Source organism: Meleagris gallopavo, chromosome 4, assembly GCF_000146605.3.
Source record: "Meleagris gallopavo isolate NT-WF06-2002-E0010 breed Aviagen turkey brand Nicholas breeding stock chromosome 4, Turkey_5.1, whole genome shotgun sequence".
Lineage (NCBI taxonomy): Eukaryota > Metazoa > Chordata > Aves > Galliformes > Phasianidae > Meleagris > Meleagris gallopavo.
In genome coordinates this window covers 34,468,211-34,493,378 of record NC_015014.2, presented here as the reverse complement: position 1 = coordinate 34,493,378, position 25,168 = coordinate 34,468,211, and the positions used below count along the sequence as shown (strand labels likewise).

Genomic DNA, 25,168 nt, shown 5'->3' with positions numbered 1-25,168 from the left:
CCAACAACTTGAACGTGCGGGCCAGTTTCATTCCAACTTGACAGATATGGACAGCTCTCAAGGATGGTTGGATTCCTCCTAGATGCCAGGAAATCAGTGGAATAAGATATATGTGGATCAATGCATGTTCTAAAACAGGTTTCAGTGAACTCTGCTTTAATCCCTTCACTTTGACATCCCCTGGCATGTCAGTCTATATCTGGAAACTAGTGATAGCGCAGACCATCTCTTATTTTTCTAGATAGGATGTGGGGGACAGTGTAGAAAAGGAAGGCAGGGCTTTTGAAACCCAAAGGGGAGGTAAGCCTCAGCTGGCACTGTGGGATGAAATGCAGACTAGTGAATGATATGAGTAGGTTTTGGAGACAAATTTCTATAAGAAAACAAGTTTTATGACAAAAATTACTTGTTTTGTGTGCCGGCAGTGAGTGAAAAGGTGGATCTGAAATCTAACTTGTATCTCTAAAATCATTGTCATTTTGGATACAGCCATGACAGATATATGTGAATGGGGTAGATGTAATGACAGCTGCTGCTCTGTGAGGCCACTGTGTCCCTTCTGCTAAGAAATGAAGCCTGGAAATTCTTCCAGTATTGAATCTTCTGGATATTTTCATAATCCAGTGGCTGTACAGAGTCACATGTTGGGGTGCAAGAGCCTCAGCAGCTGAACCAGGCAGTGTATGATGAATAAGAGTGCACATACTTTGCCACATGGAAGGTGGTGGCCAGTCCATGCTGTGAAGCACAACCCTGCTTGGGGAGTAGCCCTCCTCCTCCAGCCAGACAGTGACTGATGTGTCTGGTGGCAGCAGTGAAAGCTAAATCTGGAGCTGGCATGTGAGGAAACATTAAATAAGAGACAAACATGTAGACAATGAATACAGTATTAAGGAGTTTGAGTAACATTTGTGTCCTTTCTGAGAATCACAGAATCACAGGGGTTGGAAGGACCTCAAGAGATTGAGTCCAACCGCCCTGCTAAAGTATGTACCCTGCAATAGATTGCATAGGTAAGAGTCCAGACGAGTCAAGAATATCTCCATAGGAGACTCCACAACCTCTCTGGGCAACCTGTTCCAGTGCTCTGTCACCCTTACCATAAAGAAGATCTTCCACGTGTTAGTATGCAACTTCCTATGTTTAGTCCATTACTCCTTGCTCTATTGATACACACTGCTAAGAAGAGCCTGACCTCATCCATTTGCCTCCCACCTCCCTTTAGATATTTAAAAATCTATCAGATCCCTTCTCGGTCTTCTTTTCCCCAGGCTAACCCAGGTTACTCAGCCTTTCCTCATACAGGAGATGCTCCAGGACACTAATAATCTTTGTGGCCCTCCTCCAGGCTCCTTCTAGGAGATCCTTGTCTTTTTCGACCTGAGGAGCCCAGAACTGGACACAGTAGTCAAAATGTGGCCTCATCATGGCAGAGTAGAGGGGGAGAGTCATCTCCCTTGACCTGCTGGCCACTCTCTTTCTAATGCACCCCAGGACACGCTGCTGGCTCATGGCCACCCTGTTGTCCACCAGGACCCCCAGGTCCTTCTTTACAGAGCTCATCTCCAGCAGGCCATTCCTTAACCTGTACTAATGAGTTGGGTGACAAAAAACCCATTGGATAGCCATGATGTTGTAACATCATTGACAAAATATCGTGCAAAATTGACGGCGTTATTTGCGAATAAGTGAACTGGAACAGGAGCTGATCTACTCTGTCACGCTATGAGATAGCCAGTCATGCTCAGAGCTGAGGCAGCTGAACAGTGTGAGCTGCTTTATGGCACGGCTGCCTAAATACTTGTGCTGTGGGTAACAGACCTTGTTTTCCAGCTACACTGACTGGTTCAACAAAAATCACCAGATCACAAGAATTTTAACTGGATGAATACAAGGAGATGTTAAATGTGTTTTAGAGTTGCTTTGTTCTCAGTTTAAGTTGTGTTATACTCTGAGAATTTTGTACATGCAGTTTCACAAGCTGTGAATGAAAGAACCGGTAAGTATTTCATTGAATCCTGTCCGACCAAAATCCAGGAAAAATATTATATGGACTAGTAGGGTGTCTATTAGTTCTACTTCAATTGGCCTAGATTTTTTGACCTTTAATTAAAAGAAATGCAAGGCTTTATTTCAGTTATCTGTAGGATAATGAGATCGTTTAGCTGTTTAGTGATAGTCACCTCTTTCATCAAAGTACAGTTTAATTAAGAGCTACTAATTGCAGAATTCCATACAGAATCCTGAAAACAGCATGATAATTACATTACTTTATTAAATACTATTGGCACCAAGTATTTAAAACCTTCAATTTACCTTGCCATAATTAGCTTATTCTCATTAGCTGCTATCTTAACCTCCAAGAAGTAAGAAGCTGGTGATAGAACTTAGTTAAAAGTATTTCTTAAATCCCTTGATTGTATAAATAATACATCTAGATGAAAGAGCCTAATTACTTGAAAATGCGTAATTGGGCCATCATCAAGGTTGTTTACATGATACAAAAAATATCCAAATGAAGTCCCAGCAACATTAAAATTGTGTTCTTATGGAAAACTTTGGAAAATTTTATCTCAAATGACTTGCATTAGAAGTGGCTACTTGGTTGATTTGTTTGTTTTTGGTGTTCTTTAGGGATCTGAATTTGATATCCTCTATCTCTGATAATCAGGATTGCATGTTTTTGTAGTTACAGTGCCTATGCATATAAACTGTAGGAGTCTCTCCTGAATTTTTTGAAAATCAGATTCACAGTGTCTCATACTGGATACTGAAAAAAAACAAGATGCACATCATCAGGCTTCAGCCTTCTATTTCATCTTATTAATGCTTTGAAGAGCAGCTCGGTTGCTGAGTTAGTGATGCCTATAGAATTTACTGAAAAGATTTGTACCAACTTTCTTACATGTTGAGTATGGTCCTTAATACTATAGGAAATCTGTTAAGCTCCTCAGGTGGATGATTGGGGCACACAATCCCAGCTAACGCAATCAATGACAGCTTTGCCTGTCCTGCACATTAAACACCTGGGCTCTAACGCATTTCTGTTAGATAATTTAAAAATGTAATTGCTGAAGGTAGAAGCTAGCTGTCAGTAAACCATACTAATTTTTAAATAATAAGATTTAGTCTTCTCCATATATTTTTTGCACATGTTTTTAGTTTTAAATTCTGCTGTGGTACTCTGTAAATGGGCTTCTTGCTGGCATATGGTACTTTCAAACTGTTAATTAAATTGTCCTATTTTTAAGGGATCTGAGAGATTTTTCAAAATCTAGAATCAAAATTGTGTAATTCAAAGAATAATTTTTCTTTAAGTCACTGCATCTTAAGAAACATTTCCCTAATTTTTAATATTTTGTACAAAACAACAAGCACAGTTGTCTTCAGCTCACATAGAACATGCTACGTTATGAACTTTAACATAATTATTATCAGTTTAGCTTTTCAAGATCTGTTTCAGCAGTCTTTATACCTCTGATGGATTGTTTCCTATTGGATGTCTTGCTTCTGCCAAACTGTAGAGCGGTATCCTCTCCACACACAGTTTAGGTTCTATTTATAATTTATGGTCTCTGGCAGCTGAACACTTTGCTGGAAAGGCTGAAGATTTTTTTTTGTTTTCCTCTCTTGCTCTCTCTGTAGCACAGCTCAGTTAATAGAATGCACAGAGAAAATGTAATCATTCTTCTCCTTTTGTCTGAAGGGTATTCAAAATATTTTTCAGATAAACCCGGTATACCCAAAGCAATTATTCTTTCTCCTGCATAGATTAAATGTTTATGGTAATGGGTGTCAGAATGATAATCTTGGAAATCCAGAAAGAATAGACATTGAATTTTAATGATGTTCTAAAATACATAATGTATCTTGAGGGAAATGTTTTTTCTCAGAAGTAAAATAGTCTGTCTAATAAAATAATGATTCTCAGCCATATGGGATGGACCCTTATTGACACTGCCTTATGTTTCTCCTTGCTGTGCTGCCTTCCATTGCCTCCATATACCCCAGATTCTTGCTGTTGCCTTCATTGCCATAGTTCCTCAATGGTTGCTGTTACCACATCACTGGGGCTCCTTTCAGCTTCTTATCACACTGCTGTAACATTTCTTGTGGATCCCTACTCCTCCCTCACTGCTCTCTCCTTCATTAGACAGCATGTCCCTCCTTCTTCCTTTTTTTTCCATAAATCTCAGCAGTGCCAGAGCAAACCCCAAAACAAGAGGCAGTTTGTCTCTGGTATGGGCTATGCTGGGCTATGTCTCACCTCTAACTCTGAACACCTTGCTAGCACCTCATAGCCTAGGACTGGAATGCAAAAGATGGTAAGGCAAACCCCAAAATACAAGTGGGAGGTTTCAAGTAGTGATTGTTGAATTGCTGAAGCACAGTGCTTTGAAAGAAGTTTAAAGCTACTTCTGCATCCAAGCACGTATAAAGGTGCTTCACTACTTAACTCTGTGCTTTCACATTACACTTCATACCAATTTGTTTTAACTTTTCAAAAAGTCTTTGCCTTTAATAAAGAGCCAGTATGACTTAAGAAGCAAAGTAGTTTATAATTCAATGACTCCTTTGATAGTATGTGAAACAGCAAAGTAAATGTTCCTAAAAAAGAGATTTGTTTTCTGAAAAAAAAGAGGGAGGAGATAGCTCAATGTTGTGATTTTCCCAGCCAGTTTTTTTTCCTTTGTTACTGGCTTGGAAGAACATTCTGAATTGAAGTACAGTGTCTTTACGCTGCAGCATTGTGAAGCTATGTCTACCTTTTGCTAATTTAGTTAAAATCTATGTAGTACAAGTAAAATTAACTGTTATTACATAACAGTTATGAACTGTTTTACTTTTCAAGTGTCTAAGTTCTTTAGCAGCTTTTGAGTAGGAAAATGGTCAGAAATATGTTGATATGACTACAGAAATACACAATAGTTCCTTCTTCATGAAACAAGATTAAAGCATTCTTGATTTATATATTTGATAAGCTGAGATGTTTGGGATAGAAGACTTTGTTGATGTTGAAGAAATTACTACCGTCTGTTTACTGAAGGCAAGTTGACACTTCTGACATGTCCGTAACAGGCTATAATGGGAACTCATGTGAAGAGGCATTTTGAGAACAGGAGGAAGGATGGTTTCCTGACTGCGGAGATGGGAAGCAAGTTCTGGCAATATGAGTTTTATTCTTGGCTTTACTGCTGATTTACTTGAGCAAAAGCTTGAAATCATTTGACAACCTATTGTCATCTGTCTGTGCCTCTGTTTGTCCTGTCTACAAGGTGAGAAAAATGAAATAAAGCTGCTTCCTTTGTAAATGAAGTTAAAATTTCTGAATTAAAAGTGATTTAAAGAAAGCTAAATGCTCTGATTTTCAAGAAAGAAGGTCATCCTTACAAAGGCAGGAATTTTCATACTTTTTCATGTTCGTTCAGAAACAGTTCTCCTGGCTTCTATTGTTGCATTTGTGATCTTAGAGCACATTTTCCCTTAAATTCTAATTTAACTAAGTTCCTCTCTAGTACTGATTGATAACAAAACATTGGCAATTATAGCAGCTTATGTTTGCTTAGAAGCTTCATCAGAAGTGAAATTGAAGTAACTTAAATGGGATCATGCTGATTAATCACCTGAGAATCTGACTTTGTTTACAACATAATGTGATTTTTTATATTCCTTTTGTTATACTATAAATATGTCAGATGCAAGGACTGGAAGAACTCTGTCTTATTCTCAGGACAATTTTTGTCTGTTGCTTGGATTGTAAGAGGGCCTCTTTCTGAGATTGTTTTGGATTACTGGTGAACAAAGGGATCTCTCGTCCTATATTAAATTCTCACATTTGATTTCTGGCAAAATAAATTTCCTAAATCTAATATGTGAACTAGGAAAAGTTTAAAACTAAATACTCCATTGTAGCTGTGTACATAATAGTGATTACACAGCCAGCAATTTTATTTTCCTTACAGTACCAGTGGAAGTATAACAAATGGAGTAAGTAATTATTTATAGAGAAAGATTTTACTGGATGGTTTTTAAAACACAATCTTTGGTACTAGCATATTTATATAACAGCTCATACCCAGGGGGACTTTTTGTAAAACAATTGTAAAATAAAGAAAATATCACTGGCTTACCTTCAATGTATAGAATAGGATTAGAAATAAAATTTCAGGCTCTTCCTCCCCCTTACTTCTTTCTGTTTCTGATAGAAACTCACAGTAACAGTCCCTGCCATCTGCTACTATATATTTTTCCTGAGTTTTAAACATTTTGTTTTTAGAACCTGAAAGATTAGTAAAATGTCAAGTTACCGAGAAAATAATCATAGGCATGACAACTCAAATGTTATCTCAGCTTGTCTGTACAAAAGATGGTTCACAGTAGGTCTGCGCCCTCCTTCTGCAGGTAGAGCAGGTGAGCAGATATGCACTTGGTTATAAGCTGATACATTTTCAAACAGCAGTGCTAGATTTAGCAAAACATCTCCTGTTGATTTTAATGAGAATAACGTGACCAAAAAAACCAATGAGATCTGTTTTGAAGTTCATTCTGTAGAAAATGAAATCCAGATCTTCTTTAGAGGTTTGTGTCATTTGTGATGGAAGGAGATCAGTGAGGAGTGGAAGCAGGGCTTTTCTACTGTGACTGCTGGCCCCTAGGCAGTCAATAGGAGAAGGTGCTAGTTACACCAGTAATACCAACTCCCAGTGAAGAACTAAATGCTGAATTATATTATTCTGTAAATGTCATGAGTTTTTCCTACCCTGCTTCTAGCTGCTGATTGAGAACCTGGAATAATGGCTGTCCTTATCAGCCACATGGCTGCAGCACACCCAGAACTGCAGCAGCAAACTCCTTCTGAACAGCCTTTCTTGAGCATTTCTAGTCTCTCTTTCTTTTCTGTTGTTCCATTGACTGGAGATTAGACTGGGACTCAGAAGCTGAGAAGTTGTTAGAAAGGTAAGGGTTAAGGCCTTCAGCTCAAAAATTGTTGCCAGTGCTTCATAGTTGAAAGGTTGATTCTCCATGGCAGTAAATGCAATATAGAGAATGTATTTTTAAATGAAATCTTGCTAGAGGCTGAACAGGGTTGTCCTCTACACAGTTTTCTGTGAGGGGGCAGATAGATTTAAGGAGATACACTTGATATTAAAATTTTAGAAATACTCTAAAATCAGTATTTTAGAATTCTGATCAGTCAGAATTGCTCATTTGGGACATTGCTTTATCCAAAAGCCTGTGTGACTAAACTTTTATCACCATGAATGTAATGTGTTTTTTTCCCCTAAACTCCTTGAAAGTCATACGGTGCAGGAAGATCCAAAGATCTGTCTACCTGCTGGGCTGCTGAGAATCCTACTTCCCTGGCGTGCATACACCTTCAGAATGATATTTTGGAAGTTTCTAACTGTCTGTTATGTTGTTCCATTGGGGCCTGTTGAACTCAATTCAGAGGAAAAGAGTTTTGTAGCCCATTCATGTATTCTCACTGTCAAACTGTACTCAGAATTTCACGTTCAAAGTTGCATACTGTTAACGTAAGAAGCATGTAGCTGTATGGTATACCTCCCATGTTTTTAACTGCATGTCTCACTCAGAAGGTAAAATTTTCATGGAATTGGTTCTTGGCAGCTCAAGGATGACTTTAATAATATCTTCTGTAGATTTGCTACTTTTTGTTAGAATAAGGAGTCTCCCCAGTGATCTTTGCCGTCAGCCTGTGCAAAAGCCTTTGTTATGGTGTTAGAAGATTTCTCTCCTTGTTCCACTTCAAAAATCTTGAGCTGGTTTTCAATTATCTCTATTCTGTGGTCCATTTTACTCATTCCTTTAGCAAGGCCGTTGTTTGCAGGATGTTTTTCAGGCATTCCTTTCTCGTGAAAAATGATCTTTGCCGCACAGCTGCTGTTCCTTGGAGCCTTCCTCACTTCTAGTGCTGGAGCTGGACACTGAGGACATGGGAGAGGCAAACTGATGGGAAAGCAATGCGATGCCCTTCCTGACCTGAGCAGATCTCCAGAAATGGGAGGCAGAAATGTGGTAGCGCTTTCAGAGATTTAGTTTTGTGATGGATGTAGATTTAATGAATATGCTTACTCATAGTGCTCTGTTCTGCTGAAATAAAAAAAAAGCTAGGCAAGTGCTAACGATGACTCAGAATTGATAACACTCATTCTGTCAGCCATGTCAGCAAGATTCAGTTCTGTAGCCCTCAGGATGAGGACAAAAAGGACCTTCTCCTCTTGCTACTAACCGGCTTCCTCAGGAACCTGCTTCCCAGAGCCAGGCAGAGCCATAGCACTATCTGCTCGCTGAGGCCTCAGGCCATGGCCTCACCCTGTGCCTTTCCCAGCCATGCTGCTGCTATGGAGCTGATGGGCTCTTTGATCAGTGGTGAGCAGGGTAGTAAGAGGACTGGAGAGTACCTGCATTTGCGCTTCTGCTGTCTCCCAGTGGGGGTAGGTGGAAAGGCTCAGCACTGCAGAGGGAGAGCAGAAACAGGGTACGTGCTGTGGTGTATGGTCATCTCTTGATGGGGATGACTGATGCTGCCTCACGCTGCGTTTAGTTAGGGTGCAGGAGATCCCTGTTAATGTCATATTTTCCTAGGTTTTATCATTGTAATGTTGTAGGTAGGATAGTTCAAGGAAACAAGCCTGACATACGTGGGGTGCCTACTCAACCTTCATACCTTTTAAAATATTCCATTATTTTGATGTTTTTGTGATTTTTAAACTCTACCATTTCACAGCACGCTCAGAGGTACTTAATTTTGACAATGGTATTATTTTTAATCAGTTTATTACTACAGTTGTAGTACAGCGCGTGCTGCCTTTGAAAATTTATTGCTGATCTTTGACATAAAAATTTCCCTTTCTTTCCAAAGCATTACTACTTAGCAGTCGGCACAAGTACCTATTCCTGTGTGTGTGTGCGTGCTGTAGTGGTCCTGCAGCTGTGCTGTGTGCACTCCAATCCTGAAAATTCTTGAGTGCTCTTTAAAAAGCAGCTATCAAATGCTCACCTGAAAGCAGGCAAAGGAATGTGCATTCTGAGTGTCATTCTAGAGGAGGCTATTTATTCTTAAGTTTTGTTGTTACTTTCTAGATTTTTTTTGTTGTTTTGTGTGATTTTTGTTTTATATCGGGCAGCTGGATTTTGTTACATTTGGAGAACTGAAATAGTGAACAACAGCAGTGTAGAAGAATTTGGGGAGATAACTCCTTGAACTAGTCTTTAAATCTTGGGAGTGAGAAATCAAGAAGAGCATATTGAAATCAAACACTGAAGCTGTATCTGATGAGTAACAGCTTCCCCCTTTCTTTCTACATGCTGTTTTTTGTTTGTAATAATTTAGTGAAAGTACATTTATGCTGACAGACTGTATCATAACTGTCTGAGAAGTGAGTCAGAATTTGGGGATAGGATTAAGTTCTTTGATGTGGAATAAGTTTAATTTAGCTTCTTTCTGTCTTTCTGGATGTTTTTTGTGAATGTGAATATAATGCTGTGTTGACTTGACTTGATCTAGAGAAATGTACCTCTAATAAATGCTGTTCACCCAAGCAATCAGAGTAGTGGTCTGGAACGCAAGCGATTGGAATTTTGGTCCTGGCTGTGATTACTCAGATGTGATTTATCAGGGAAAGTTTTTCTGTGGTATATGCCTTTGTTTCCCAATTTAATTATCCAGGGAGTAAGACAGTATTTAGTAGATAATCATGTTTATGAGAGAAATGATGCAGTTTGCATGCTGTCTTTAATCTTTTAATGATAATTCAAATATATCATTGTAATCTATAAAGAGCTACTTTTACATAGAGAAAAAAAAATGGAATGATGTATGCTTTTAAAACTATTTATATTGTTATATTTAATTTCTGTACCAAGTGTAGTTTTCTACAGTTATATGTTGGTTTATTTTTCAGGCTTTGCTTGACACTCAGAATCTTTTGAGAACTCAGATTACAAATTTTACTTTCAATCTGGGATTTTCAGGGAAATTTTATCACACAGGTAAGAATGGAAAACTAAAATTACTTTCATTTTGGTGTGTTCTTTGTACTATGATGTTCTTTCTTCCATGTTTTTTTGGACATAACTTGTGTGGTATATCAAATAAATATTTTTCTTCTAAAATTGTTATGCTGGATTAACCCTTTGTTTGAGCTGTAGTATCTGTGAAACTAATCATGTAGATAAGAGTCTATAAATAGATCTGCAGCTCCATTTCTCTGTTCAAAAAAAAAATATATATATATACACACACATGTATATAATATATGTATATATGTAGTGTCCATTCTTTGCATAATAGTCTGATAAGGAGAACAGTGTGAGCCAGGGTGCAGTTTCTAAATGTGAGAAGACTAATCCATTCAGAAAAGACTGAATGAGAGGAATGTTCCTTTTCCTCCCACAAGCCAGGACAAGCCTGGACACAGGACCAAGAGAACATAAAGTCAGTCCAGTGTGGGATTACAGTTTTCTGTAGGATTTATACATCTTACATGTGTGTCATTGGATAACAGTGAAATCAGTCCTGAGAGTGAAATAAACTCTCCTAATGTTTCTTCATACTTCAAATCAAAGGACAAGAAATTTCAGCTGTAGAGAACTGCTACAGAACCTGTCCCAGGAAGTGGAGGGAGAGAGGCATGTAGGTGAATTTAATATTTCACTGCATCCATACATGCATAGAATACATGGAGAATTTAGGTGGTAATTTTAGACGACAGAAACATCTCAGGATGAAGAATCTGAAATTTCTAGTAAAGCCTGCACTGTGGAATAGATTGAGTCCCTCCTTGCCTTTTATTCAGTTCCTTTTAACCTGTTGTTGTGATAAATGGCTCTAATCAAATGAAATGTTCTGTTGACTTTACTAGCAATCTGTTGAGCAGCCAAAGTTCATCTGTTTGGATAGTTTGACCTCTGCTGTAGAGATACCACAGCAATACATTTTATCCATTAAAATAATTTTATACCACTTCTTCATACTTAACTACAAAGAAGTAAAAGTTAAGGTATTAATTAGGATTTGATATAGAAGAAGCAGGTGGTCTCTGCTGACATAGAAAAAAGCATACTTGAAAAATAGGACAACATCAGAGCCTGAAAGAGAGTCAAAAGACAATACAAGGCCGTATCATAGTTCAAGGATATTAATATGAAAATAGAAAAGGTAACATAGGAAACAAAACAAAAAAGGATTTATTCACAACTGGAATTGCAAAACTTGAGTGGGCTTGATTGCTGTGCGTGTTGAATAGAAGGTGGAAGTGCATAACTCTTCTTGTGCTTAGTTGTGTACCTTGGTTAGAATTACTTGCCATGTTAAGAGGAAGTCTTACTTAGAGCTCGAAAGCTGAACAGAAGCACTGTCCCTCCTTCTTTTGGGCTCAGCAGAGATCAGCTAGACTTGCAGAGACTTCTGTCTTCCAGGTGTAACCTGAACAATTCAAAGAGACTAACAGTGTCTTAACTTCCTCACATTCAATGCATCACTTTCTCCATCCTTCCTACCCTTTCCTCTTTCCTTCTCTTGTCTAGAATGGTCTGGCAGAAACATCCTGGCTGCTAAGCCTGTCACCTGCCGGTGTCTCAGCAGACAACGGTTCTTTCAAGACTATTTGTTTTGTTTCAGTTGACAGCTCAGATACGTTGGAGGGAGCATGCATGTGGGTTTTGTTGTTTTGGTTGACCGAGATTTGGCAAAGATATTGCAAGTTTGTAGTACAAACTGACCCAGTTACCAGCTGTAAGCTCAATGAGTTGAACCTATCTTTGTTACAGCCCATCTCTTGCTGAGGCTTTCTTCTTTTCCCGAAGAAACTTTTATTTTTTTTCCCTGACACGGCTATTTTACAGACTTTAACCACTCCTGTTTCTTTTCATAGTAGCAGGTGAACGTGACATAGGGCCAATTAGGCTCATGTGGAGTCAAAAAATCTAATGATCCTACAGGTATTGATACATCATTATATATGCCTGCCTCTATTTTTCCTTCATTATTTTAGTTCCTTCTGAGGAACTAAACACTGGCAACAGTGAAGGCATGTCTGACAAGGTTCATTGGAGGAAAAAGGAGAAAGCTGATAGGATTAGTGAGAGTAAGGCCTTACTGACGTAGAAAACAGAGGCTGAAAGAATGGAAAATATAAGACTATTACAAAATAGTAAGAGAAAAAGGATTTGTAAATTGCATTGATTTTTTGGAAGGAGTAGGAATAAGTGGCCTAGAAGCAGACAGACACACAGTAAAGATTGTTAAGTTGTAGCTTTTCAAAGTTTGGCTCATACAGTCTGTATAAGGCAACCCATTAAGGAATTATTTAAATGCTACAGTCTTTGACAGGACTAGCCTATCAATAAAAGTGCACTGGGACTAGACTAAGTATCTGAGCTCAGGGATTGGAGTGTGTCTGTCCTGATCTGTCAGCTCATTAGGCTGGTATTTCCCATCCCTGAAGTGCTGTCAGAGAGACAGGCTAAGTCTCTGCTAGGTAATTATTTAGAGCTGAAAAGCAGGCACATTGCTGAAGGCAATGGTCATTGCTGTTGAGTTGAGGGAACAATCTCTGAAGTGCTCTTGGTCCAGACCAGCCCCACACTCCCGCGTGCATTCTAGCAGGGAGTAGGGGAAGGACCTGTTCCCAGCAGGTTGCTGGGATGCAGCTGCTTCTCTTGCTGACTGCAATTTATGAGCATCAAATTGGCCAGCTGGCTCAGGGTCAGGCCTGTCACCATCTTATTTACTGATGTAGTTGTAGCATGAGAGGTCTTGGAGAGCAACGCAGCTACATGCTGCTGCCCAGACAATTCCTATTAATCAGCATAGCGATTAGAAATTGCTGCAGGGTCTGTTCCAGGGCACTGCGTCATTAGGAACAGACGAGGAGAGCACCTAAAGAGGCAGATCCAGGGACCGAGAAATAACTCAGTGAGCTCCAGCCAACTTTTGGGTACCTTTGAAGATGCAGGTTTCTAGGAACTTCTGAATGGCGAGAATTAGAAGGAAGATAAAAAAAATTGTGTTATGCGAAATGTTTCCAAAAGGCTGCTGAAAACATACTATAGGTAACAGAGGGAAAAGGAGTTTGATTGGAGAATAAATTTAATTTGGATAAGGAATACCAATAAAGAGTTGCAATTTTTTCATTTATCCTAAACAATCTTGTATGCAGTTTCTTGACATCTGTCCCTTAGCTTCTAAGGTTATTGATAGAGCACATGAATAAGAGGACAGTATTATACATTCAAAATGCTGCGAAAAGATTGGATCACCCAATCTTTTACCTGGCTATGGTTACTTCAAGGAGAAGAATGTGAATTTGGAAACATTTAAAATCCTTAGTACTTTGAAAAGTCAAGTTTTGTTTTGCTAATTTCCATCTTACATGTTCAAAAACTTGTAAGATCATAATGTATACTTCAAGGATTTTCTTTTTTTTTTTCAGGCACTGAGGAGGAAGATGAAGGTGATGACCTGCTGTTGAGATCTGTGGATGAGTTTTGGTGGTTTCCCCATATGTGGAGTCACATGCAGCCCCATCTTTTCCACAATGAGTCGTCACTGGTGGAGCAGATGATCCTCAACAAAAAATTTGCCTTAGTGAGTAATACTTTTGCTTTTTATGTTGAATTTAGGTATTTAGAAACCATTATTTCTGTTTTTTAGGAAAATCAGTGCTGGTAGGAGCTGGAGAACTCTTAGCACATCTATGAACCTGCTCTGTCCATGTTCTAACTAGTGCACAGATTATCAACCATTCCCACCGTGCCCTGACTAATACAATTTAAGAGAAGCAGGACAGAATATGTAAAATTTGGAAACATTCTAGTGTGTTTTAGCAACGGTGCTGAGTAAACAACTAACAGATGGCTGGAAGACAAAAGCAGAGCATGGCACAATGCCTGTGCTTGAGATCTGCTGCCATAAATGCTTTTCAGCTGTTTTCAGTGGTTCCTTAGACTGGAAAACTTCAACAGAAATTTTACTATTTAGGTGTGTGTTTAGCATAGATTATAGTATTTGAGGGCTAATAGTAGTGGGAGGCTGTTGGACTGGCTAAATACAAACACATAAAGAAGTGTTATGTCCGAATACCTCCGAAAACACAACTTGTTTGTTGAAACATTTCTATTCTTGTAGTGGCCTAATTTTACTTCTCCCTGCTCAAAACAGTGAGTGAAAGTAAAAGGCATAGATATATCAAGCAATTAAAACTTGTGTTTAAAAACTTTGCTGTAAGAAATGTTTGCGCTTTCTTCCTACCAAAAACTTTATCAAGCCTACTGCAATTTGTAGTTATACTCAGTACAAGCGAGCTTGGTTTTACTGTTTCCTTTAAGGAAAACTTTTCAGTGAAAGATAGGACTATGAAAATTTAAACACTCTGTGTTTTTCTTGAACTTCTTTTCTTTTTTTTTCTTATGATTCTGTGTACTTTTGAAAGGTCCACTCAAAATTAAATTAGTTCTTGTAGTTCTTCTGTGCTGAAAAAGGACTTAAGACATCTCCTGGGCTTAACCTACACGATGTAACTATTAAAGTGTTTTCTAGAACACACTTCATCAATTCCTATTCTATTCCTACTTTCAATACTCTTAATTCTTAGAGATATTTTATATTAAGCTTTTTTCATGTCTGAAGCTTTGTATAGTAGCCTGCTACTTGTTCCATTCTCTTAAAGTATTGACATTAATAACAAAGATCAGTATTCTCCTTATTTGAAAGATGGCTTATCAAAATAAATGTGCATAGTGTATGTGAAATACTTAACTTGGGAATTAGTGACTGAAATCAGTGAGATACTAATACATCGAATAGGATAAGTTTCATAATTAGAATAAAAGATATTGGCTACATATTTATTTCTGCATACTGTAAAACTTAAAAAAATAAAAAAAAAAATCTTAAAATCCAGACATTTATTTAGAGCTAAATGAGGAAGATTAAATGAGCCATTAGAGGATACAATTTCTTACATGTTCTGTAAAGATTATTCTTTCTGATGTTTATGCATGCTTAAGTGAAGTAGAAAAGATTAAAGGAAGAGAAATTGAAATATCTGAGATGAAATTAAATAATGTAAAGCTGTGTCACAGGTCGTGTCACCACTCCCAAGCACTAAAAACCAAGGCCAGATCTTATTCTTTCCTACCGTGGTAAATAATTCATACTACACTCCTGCTGCAGAGCCACAGATTACATGCACAGTGGATGTGGTATGATCAATGAAGTGGTGCCTTGGTCTTACTGAGGAGCACTGAGACCTTACCAGAATTCCAAAAGTTACGCCAACCTCAGGGTGATAAAATCTTATGTCCCATTTTGTGTTCCTAGTGTGCCATAAATGGCCACAGGGAAATAATAATTGCAATTGTATTTTAAATATTAAAAAATTAGGGTTCTCCAATGAGATTAAACTATATCTGTCTGTTAAACACACCATTATACTGTGAGAAAACAATAGTTTACTTCACATGAATATTTAACAGTTTTCTTATTTCTCATGTTCTTCTGGAACAGAAAAAAAAATGCTGTTCTTTGTGAATTAGCTCTGTTTTGAGCTGCTAGTAAAGCTATCATGTCTTACTTAGATACATATAATATTGAATCTTGACTATTTAAACTTAGCACAAATAATAAACATTAAGAATGCGTAGGTGCATATTCATTTGTGCGTGAACATACACCCACCTATGGGTACAAAAACTCATGCTTTTCACCCTCTATGCACCTAATAGTATTGGTGACTCAAGGACAATTTACCCATTTAGGTTGAGGAACTTTAAAGGAAAAGGATATCTGCAATGAAAGCTGCAGTAAAATTCAAGAGATTCACTGTTCTGGAAAGCAAAGCACACATAAATAAGAGAAAAATCTCTTAGAGCATTTTGGAAGGAAGGGGTGTATTTGGATTTCAGTGTCAAACACTTACATGTAGCACTATCGATTTCTACTATGTGACTGGACAAACAGAGGATCCAGTAGATGTAATTTAAAAAAACATCCTAGTTTCTGTGTCAAATTCTTGGGTATTTTAAATTACAATATCTGTCTGTACCTCGTTATTTTGACAGCAGTGAAACATGTAACATTTTTAATATATTACATCTATTGCTGTAATGTGGTCTTCCATGTAATGAGTAATTTATACATCACTTGGTTTATGTACTAAATATTTGTGAATGTGTGATAGTGGAAACAAATGAAGCTGGGCAGATTCAGTACTTCAGATAATACAGGAACTTTTCAGTGTAGGCAGAAGAAGAATTGTCTCTTTCAGGATTTCTTTCATTGCTATATTGTGTGGGGTCTGTTCAGCATCCTCGTAGTGTATCATGAGCACTTCCTACAGAACGCACTTCCTGCTCAGGGTTTTCTTTCATGTCTACCTAATCTCCTTTCATGTTAAATCCCTTATGTAAAAACTGGGACAATTCCCATATTTGTCAGCATAACGTTTTTTAAAATATGTACCCTGTTTTTCTTGTCTTTGCTCTCCAGTCCATCCAGTACATTAGCTTTCACACAGTAGTTCTCCAGAAAAGATAAAGAAAAATTATTTTTCTTAGGTCATGACCCCATTTTTCATTGAGATAAGAGTTAAAAGTTTTTTTTGTTCCTTAGTAATTGTTTTATTCATTGAAAGTAACTCACAGAATCACAGAATTGTAGGGGTTGGAAGGGACCTCTAGAGATCATTGAGACCAACCCCCCTGCCAAAGCAGGTTCCCTCAACAAGAGGTAGGTGAAACTCAACTATCACCTACCTCTTATTTTTTCACGTGAAGAGTAATTGGAAAATATAGTGAAGATGATGGTACAAATAATATATTTAAAAAAAAAACCCTCTTAATGCAGAGGTTTCATTTGCAAGGGCAGTTTTTCAAAATATTGCAACACAACAACATTGTATGGATAAGCAGAAATATGTACTTGTGTGCTCTTCTTTTGAAAGAAAATGGAAAAAGTGTCAAAATTCATTAGAGTACATTGGAGACCAGAAGCTGGAAAGAAAATACAGTGAATCTCACGAGAAAGTAATACTAGCACGGTCAGTTAAATGCAAGAAGTCTGCAAAAATGACAGGTTTACTACAAAAGGGCTTATTCTAGAACACCTGCTTATTATCTTCGGTTTTATACATCACAGTTTTTTTTCTGTTTTTAAATGACAGTAAAATGGTTGTTTTCTGAACATAACTTAATGCTGCTAGCAGACTAGAGGAGAAATAGGATGATCTTTTTGAAATTCAACTAAGTAATTGTGTAGGGACATATAGTGGAAATCACTTTTTTTATTATTGTAAGTGCCAAATGCTATTTTGTTGTGTATGTACCAGTACTTTTCTCTCTCAATACTTAGTTTGTGAGCAAATTCCTTGTAAGAACTTGAAAGAGTGCAGAAGCGTTTAATGCACTGATTAAAGAAATCAGCATAAAATGTGTTTATATCCATACTTGTAAAAATACTTACTCAAATCTTAAGTTTCAAAATCCTGTGTTTCATCTTTACCATGCTGCCTTCCATCACTGTTATATACCAAAACATACTGTAATGTCATCATCATAAATTTATATTTCAGACCTATTCTCAATCTCTCACAAAGGATTAGTCAAATGCCAAAATACTGTTTCTTAATTTTTTGAAAGCAGTTGTTCTGTTGTGTTTTAGGAACACGGTATTCCAACTGATATGGGCTATGCAGTGGCTCCTCACCATTCTGGAGTATATCCAGTGCATGTTCAACTTTATGATGCCTGGAAAAAGGTCTGGAATATCAGAGTTACTAGCACAGAAGAATACCCACATCTGAAGCCTGCAAGGTATAGAAGAGGTTTCATCCACAAAAATATAATGGTGAGTTGTATTTCTGATCATATTACCACCACTCCTAGAATCATACAATGGTTTGGGTTGGAAGGGACCCTTAAGATCATCTAGTTCCAACCCCCCTGCTATAAGCAGGGACATCTCCCACTAGGCTGGATTGCTCAAAGCTCTTTGCAGCCTGGTGTTGAACGCCTTAAGGATGGGGACATCCACAGCCTCTCTGGGCAACCTGTTCTAGTGTGTCACCACCATCAACAGTGAACAATTTCTTCCTGATATGTAGGCTAAATTTACTCTTTTCCAGTTTAAAGCCATTTCCCCTCGTCTTGTTTCTACATGCCCTTATGAAACATCCCTCATCAGCTTTCCTGTAGGCTCCCATTCAGGTACTGGCAGGCCACTGTAAAGTTCCCCCAGTACCTTCTCTTCTCCAGGCTAAATAAGCCCAGCGTCCCTCAGCCTGTCCCGACAGGGGAGGTGGTCCAGCCCTCTGATCATCTATATGGCCTTCCTCTGGACCCTCTCCAATGGCTTTTGATGTCCCTGTTGCATTGGGGGCCCCAAATCTGGACGAGATACTCCAGGTGGGGTATCACAATAGCAGAGCACAGGAGCAGAATCACCTTCCTCAACCTGCTAATCACGCTTCTCTTGATGCAACCCAGGATACAGTTGGCCTTCCAGGCTGCAGGGGCACACTGCTGTCTCATATTGAGTTTTTCATCAATGGGCACCCCCAAATCCATGTCCTCAGGGCTGCTCCCACACAGCCTCTGCCCAATGTATATTTGTGCCTGGGATTGCCCTGACTCAGGTGCAAGACCTTGCACTTGCACTTGCATTTTACAAATTCTTTATTTCTAAGTAGAAAAAACATACCCAGGAAGTTCACATTGTAAGAAACGCATATTGTTTTGCATAAATAGCAAGTTATGTTTGACAGTATCTTGTTAATTAAAATCAGTCTTTTGCTGATGATTTTACTGCTAAAGAAGGTGATCTCCAGGAACCCTGCTGTTAACAGTTAACAAAGTCCTAACTGTTCTGTTTCTACTGTTAAATAGTGTTTCAGAGGTCTCAAGAAAATAGTCAACTTTGTATGTTTTAACAGAATGAGTTAGATTTTTAGCAGGTTTTAAATTTACACACTACCATTAACTGCAGAAGAATTTTGACAGTTTATTACATCTGAGAATTGGATCTTTATGCATAAGTACTTTTTCTTTCATTTGAACTATGCACAGTTGACCTTATTTTGCTTTTTACCATACAGAAATGTGAATTGTGCCTTGCACTGTTACTTAACCCCCAGCTAGGCTTTGGGCCCAAGTGGTCGGTCTGAATGCAGGGTAAACACCTACAAGGTGAAAGGAAGGAAGCTGCCCCCTCAGGCTATGAAACTGCACAATTGATGCAGCTACAAATCAAATCACACAAGTTTTCTGTATTACATAATTCACTGTGTAGTTTACTGACAGCAGTATTTGCCTAAAGTGTTGTGAATACCAACATGGAAGGCATTATCCTAATACCTTTGGGTCACTGAGACACAAGCTCTTTCTGATTCAGATAACATCATTATCTGCAGACTGTTTCAAAACAACTTTCAGAAATACTTGATGATATGTGCTTGAGTAGCTTTCTTTTGGAGCACGGAGGAAATCGGTGAACAGGAAAGATACTGGTGTGTACCGTGCTATACCTCTGGATACAGCCACAATTTTGGAGGGTCTGTTGCTGAGCTTCTCACTTAATTCTGATATTGTCCTCTAGTTACCGTGTATACCACTTTTCTAAGTGGAATAATAATATGTCAAAGTTTTGATGTTTGCTCTATTTTGGGGTGGATTAAGATGAAATGATCTGCAGATATCCAGGAAGAAATTGGCACCATACAGATTTGAGCTAAAGTTTGTTCTCCTTAAAGCATTAGTGGTGTGTGGGGAAAAAAAGTGTTTGTGGTTATGCTCAGAGGGTGTAGAGCACTTGAGTAAAACTGACTGACTCTGAGAATCTCCAGAAATCTCTTTCATAAATTTTTGTTAAAGCATAGCATTTGAAGATACACAGTGACACGCACAGATTTGCTTATTCAAAAGATTTGTTCTTTGCATGTCTTTAAAAATACATGCTTTTGTTTCTGCTACTTCTTGTTGCAACTAGTCTTATAAAACCAGTCCAGCTGAGTGAGAAGAAACTATTTCTGATAATGTGAATGAAATCTATAAAACAAAGAAAGAAAAAAAAAAATCAGTAAGATTCATCACATCAGCATAGAATTACTATTGTTGGTGGTACCGAAGCCAAAAAAATGATTTCAAATTGTAGTTTAAACATATAGCAAAACTATCTTTTAAATAAAAGATGGAACTGATAAATACAAATAGATTGAATTATTTCAGATTACATTTCAAATTATTTTAGAATTTTAGAAATCTTTGATGTTCAGACTTCATACACATTATTAAGACCGGGGAATTTGGACACAGTTAGTATGAGGAAGCTGCTTAATTGTGGCATACCTACTGAGATCAATCTCCAGATTCAGAGAAAACGTGAAGAATTTTTGGATGTTATAAATCATAATAAAACCACTGTTTCTTTCTGTAAACTCTATTCATCTTTCAGTGTATTGATTCAACTAAATCATTGTTGACTTTTGGCAACATTGCAATGCCAAAACTACAAAGTAGTTATCACAAAAGAACATTACCAGTTGTGTTACTTTTCTGCCTTTTATTATCTCATGAAATGTATGAATGGTTTTGGTTTGTGAATTTCTCTTGAATCTTTTGTTGCTTTTTTTAAATTAAATTCAGGTGCTTCCTAGGCAAACTTGTGGCTTATTCACCCACACTATTTTCTATAAAGAGTATCCTGGAGGCCCAAAGGAACTAGACAAAAGTATCCAAGGTGGAGAGTTGTTCTTCACGGTGGTTCTCAATCCAGTGAGTACAATGTCATTTTGAAACTATTTAAAAAGAATTAGTTAAAGGAGAATTGAATAAGTGCTTCAAGGCTCATCGGAGCTGATATCCATATAGTAATGATTTCTCACAGAGTTAGCTCTTGTGCCTTTTCAATTAATAAATTTAAAATATAATATTATGTATGTTCTGTAAGTCATACAAAATTAATCTCAACATTTTTGAATACTGTTTTGTTAGTAATGTAGTAGTAGAAACATTTCTTGTTCTGTTTTACTTCTGCATGAAATAAGAGCTATTTAATTTTTAAGAGAAATGAGGTATTAATAACTGTTATTACTATGAGACAAGTGCCTCAAGAGAAATCCATTATCCTGCTCTTCAGAACTCACAGAATGTTGAGAACACCCATTGGTTTGAGAAAGTTGCAAGCAACAAGTGCTGGCACTTGAACTTGTTATGAGAATATTCAGTTGCTGTTCTACAAAAGCTTCAAGGAGAAGATTGAAATAAGTGAACCACCAAATTAATGTTTAACATTTCATTTTTGTTTAATAGAATAAAGAATAAACTAGGTTATGAAACTACTGAATATTGGCAGAATAGAGCAGTACAATACTTCAAAACGGCACCAGATTAGGCCAGTTGCATTAAACCTGACCTCTTAAGCAAGGTTTTATGCTAACTTTTCATCCAAAGTTAAATTGAACTGAAATTTAAAAGGAATGATGACAGATGCTGTTTTGTAGGAGAATCACATAAATAGAATTTACTGCACCTGCTTTATCCAGATTTAATCCCTAGGACTGGGTTTTCCAGAACGCTCAAAGCTGAACAGAGCATATTTTCACTCAAATTCTTTGGAATAATAGCTGAGATACTTTTGTATCTTTTTAAATTTTCTGTGATTTAATGAAAGTCCAGTAGAAAAACAAACAAACAAAGAAACAAAAAACAAGAAAAAAACCAAGAAACTTCTGCCAACTACATTAGCAATTTATATGCAGGTCTATTTTTCAGACCTCAGACTCATCAAGGCTGTTATTTTGATTCTCTGAAAGTAGTTACTGTGTTTTGTTCTCCTTTATTTTTCATGTTCATGTAGCAAATGTAGGGAAGAAAAGCTTCAGTTCTTCTGCACACATTGTCTGACTACTAGAGGATGGTGGTATGTCCCAGTCCTAAATTTAATATTTATCATGTCAGTCAAGGCACATTAAGAGAGGTGAGACCTGGAAAATTCTTAAGAGGAGAGGGTATTGGTGCCATAGTAATGCTTGGGAATTTGTGTAGATCCTAAGAGTTTCTAGCTCAACAAAGAGACTTTGAGGAAACCAAATTGTAGCAACACTTTGAATCAGAACAAACTGCATTCCATGTTGGAAACACAGCCATAACTTAGCCAAAACCTTTTTTACAACAGCAGTGAAACAGCAAAACTTAATGTGGTTGCTTAAAGCATAATCCTTTCAAATTGAAAGAACAGAGAATGGAGGAAAGGCAAATGTAGAACAGCTAATGGTTATTGATACAAATCAAACACATTTTAGCATCCTGCCTTACATACTTAATATGCATACAGAAATGTGTTTTTAGATAGTGCTTCATGATCTCTGATTTATGCATTGCTATATGGACTGTACAGTCACGTAGTTCTGAGAAATATGACATCACCAGTACAATGCAGGCTAACCGAAGGGAAGTTATTTTTCTAAGTCCATCTGTAAGTGAATATCATACCAAATGATGAATACGAATTGTAATCTTTTAAAGGAGTGCCTTTGAAAAGATGATGTGATGGAGTTTATATGTATATGTATATATATATGTGTGTGTATATATATGTATGCATATGAACAGTCTGTAAAATTGTAAGCATTAGTCTGGCAGGTAAGAAATGTGAAGATTAGGGGATCAGGTTTTGCGTTTGTGGTTGTTTTTTGTTTTATTTGTGGGACTTTGTACCACTTTGTATTTGTACCACTACTCACATGCCAAGGTTTTATACATATGTCAAATTATAAAGTGGCAGATTGAATTTCAGAAGTTTCATTAAAACTGTCAGGATTGCTCTCTGAAGAAATTAACATGAAACATCCGGTCTTTCAGAGGATGCAAAAATTCTATTAGAAGATGTTTTCAACATTTTTTGTCACTGGTGAAAAACCTGTTAAGAAGGAACATTAACCAGAAATCATTACAGTGTCATATCAAGAGTAAATAAATATTTCATTTGAAAAAATGACAAACGTGAGTGTAAATTAAATGTAAATCTTAACAGAGGCCTTCATTACGTTTCCTGGTTTATTTTGGATTACTTATCTAAAGTAAATATTGTTTCTGAAGTGTAGGTTATTAGAATGTTACTTTAGGAATTGAATACTACTTTATATATTGACATAAGTACCCCTAAGAATAATACTCAAATTTTCTGTGCAGTCTGGTCGTGTAATAGCAGCTATTCACATGAGAGGCTCTGCTTCCTTATAGTACACTGGAATCAATCACAAACCAGAGAATAAGGGAAGAAAAAAAAAAAAAAGACACCAAACCATATGTGAATCTGTGAGCTTTTTGACATGAGAACCAGTATTGTTGTCATTTTTCCAGGGCATTCTATAGTCAGAGGTCTTGCAGGTAAAAAAAGCATGAGACTGCAGAGGAAATCCTGCTCTGCAAATGACCTCTGCTGGTAATGTGGAAAATAAGAATTGGTATCTTATCTAATAAGAATTGGTAAGCAAATCTTGTGCTCTACAAACCGTATTTATTTGGTATGTATTTATGAGCCCTCACTGCTCGTTAAATTGTGATCTGGTAGTGGCTGTAAAATAATCTCAATATCTATTCCCATTGTGTTCATAAAGCATTCAGAATGCTGAAGTGCCATGAAAGTTTAAAAAAAAAAAGAGCCTGAATAGTACTAAACCATGTTATCTACTTCTTGAATAATATTTAATATTCATTTTTTCTGTTAAAAATCTTGTTGACTACAGTGGCCCTTAGACAAGATCATAGTATATCAGGATCTTGCACAAAATTTTTTACACGCACACAAGAAAAAAAGCCTTCTGCAGCCCTGTATTGTTAGTATACAGGTATTAATTGCCCTGTGTTATCAATTAGATAATTGCCTTACAGGGGGATTGTGTGACTTGCACAGATTTATCCAGGGAGATCTGTGACAAAGCTACAAGGAAAACCTGAATTGCACTCTTAGAGGAGTGGATGCACATAAGAACACAAGGTTGTTTTTTCTTCAGCTTCCCAGTGCTTTAGAAAACTTTCTTATTGCAAAGAACCTGGATGTCAGTAGAGACAGCTGGCAAAGAGGTGTAACTGCTTCTGAGTGGTATTGAAACTATATTAAGAAAGTCACAAGAAGAGATGATCCTGTCAATTAAAAGGAGACTGAATTAAGCATATTTGCATTTAACTTCATTTTGAAATGTTTAAACAATAGCAGGCTTCTGGCTTAGCTGTGCTTAACTGCATATCCCAGTGTAAGTAAAGCCTACTGCTAGTTTTGTGAAATATGGCATCTCCTTTTAAAAAAAAAAAATTATTTCTTTATCAGTTTATTTATTTTGCATTAGCTGTGCCAGAATCATTCCCAAATAAATCCCAACTGGCTTTTGCAACACTTAAATTAGCATATTTAAATAAATGAAGAATCTTTACTGACATTAAAACATTCAGCAAGCATTTTGCTTGATAAAGTTGTTAGAATTTTCAGTGACTTCAGATTCTGTCCGCAATATTCAGTGAAATTTTAGTTAATAAAACCAATTTCCTTTAGAATTAAAATGTACCAGACAGGAATCTGCTAAAGACAGGACTGCATATTCCAGCGTTTTCTCTAATGATGTACACGTACTCCCACGGGATCAGCAATTAGAGATTAGCTATTAGAGCAGCTCCTGTCAGATCAACTCTTGACAGTCGCAGAATGTTCAGAAAAGTAAAGGACATGTGAATGGTGGGTTACTTTACTCTGTCCCACACAGACAACAGAAGAATGAGTTCACTATTCTCTGAAATAACTTGCTTGTTGTTAACAGTGAGTTTATATATTCTGTGGAACATATACTAATTGATCATCATAGCATTTCCTTCCAATTACCAATCTTATTAGTGAGATAGGTATACCCATGTTCCTTGTTCCTCAAGGCACTAACATGCTGTGGAAGGGATAGGGGAGAAAATAATACAGAGATACGTATTATGACATTGTAGAAATCCATGCTCATCAAGATCCCCCTGCAGACTCCATCTTATGTGTAAAACTGGAAGCAGTTGACTGAAGAAGACTACAAAGAACTAAGTAAAACTCCACTTTGAAGGGAATTCAAAATGATCAGTTTTTATTATATTTGAAAAGACACTTAAAAAAAGAAAA

General features: G+C 37.2%; 1 protein-coding gene across 4 annotated transcripts in view; it reads left to right on the top strand.

The window, feature by feature from the left end:
• Positions 1-25,168, top strand: part of LOC100539813 (N-deacetylase and N-sulfotransferase 3) — a 70,794-nt gene that overhangs the window by 20,139 nt on the left and 25,487 nt on the right. For 3 of the 4 annotated variants that reach the window (XM_003205715.4, XM_010709952.3, XM_019614747.2), the window contains 4 exons: positions 9,927-10,014; positions 13,458-13,612; positions 17,684-17,869; positions 20,662-20,790. In XM_003205715.4, the coding sequence (XP_003205763.1) occupies positions 9,927-10,014; positions 13,458-13,612; positions 17,684-17,869; positions 20,662-20,790 (558 nt within the window). The remainder of the gene's footprint in view (positions 1-9,926; positions 10,015-13,457; positions 13,613-17,683; positions 17,870-20,661; positions 20,791-25,168) is intronic. The other variant, XM_031553100.1, reaches the window with a different exon arrangement.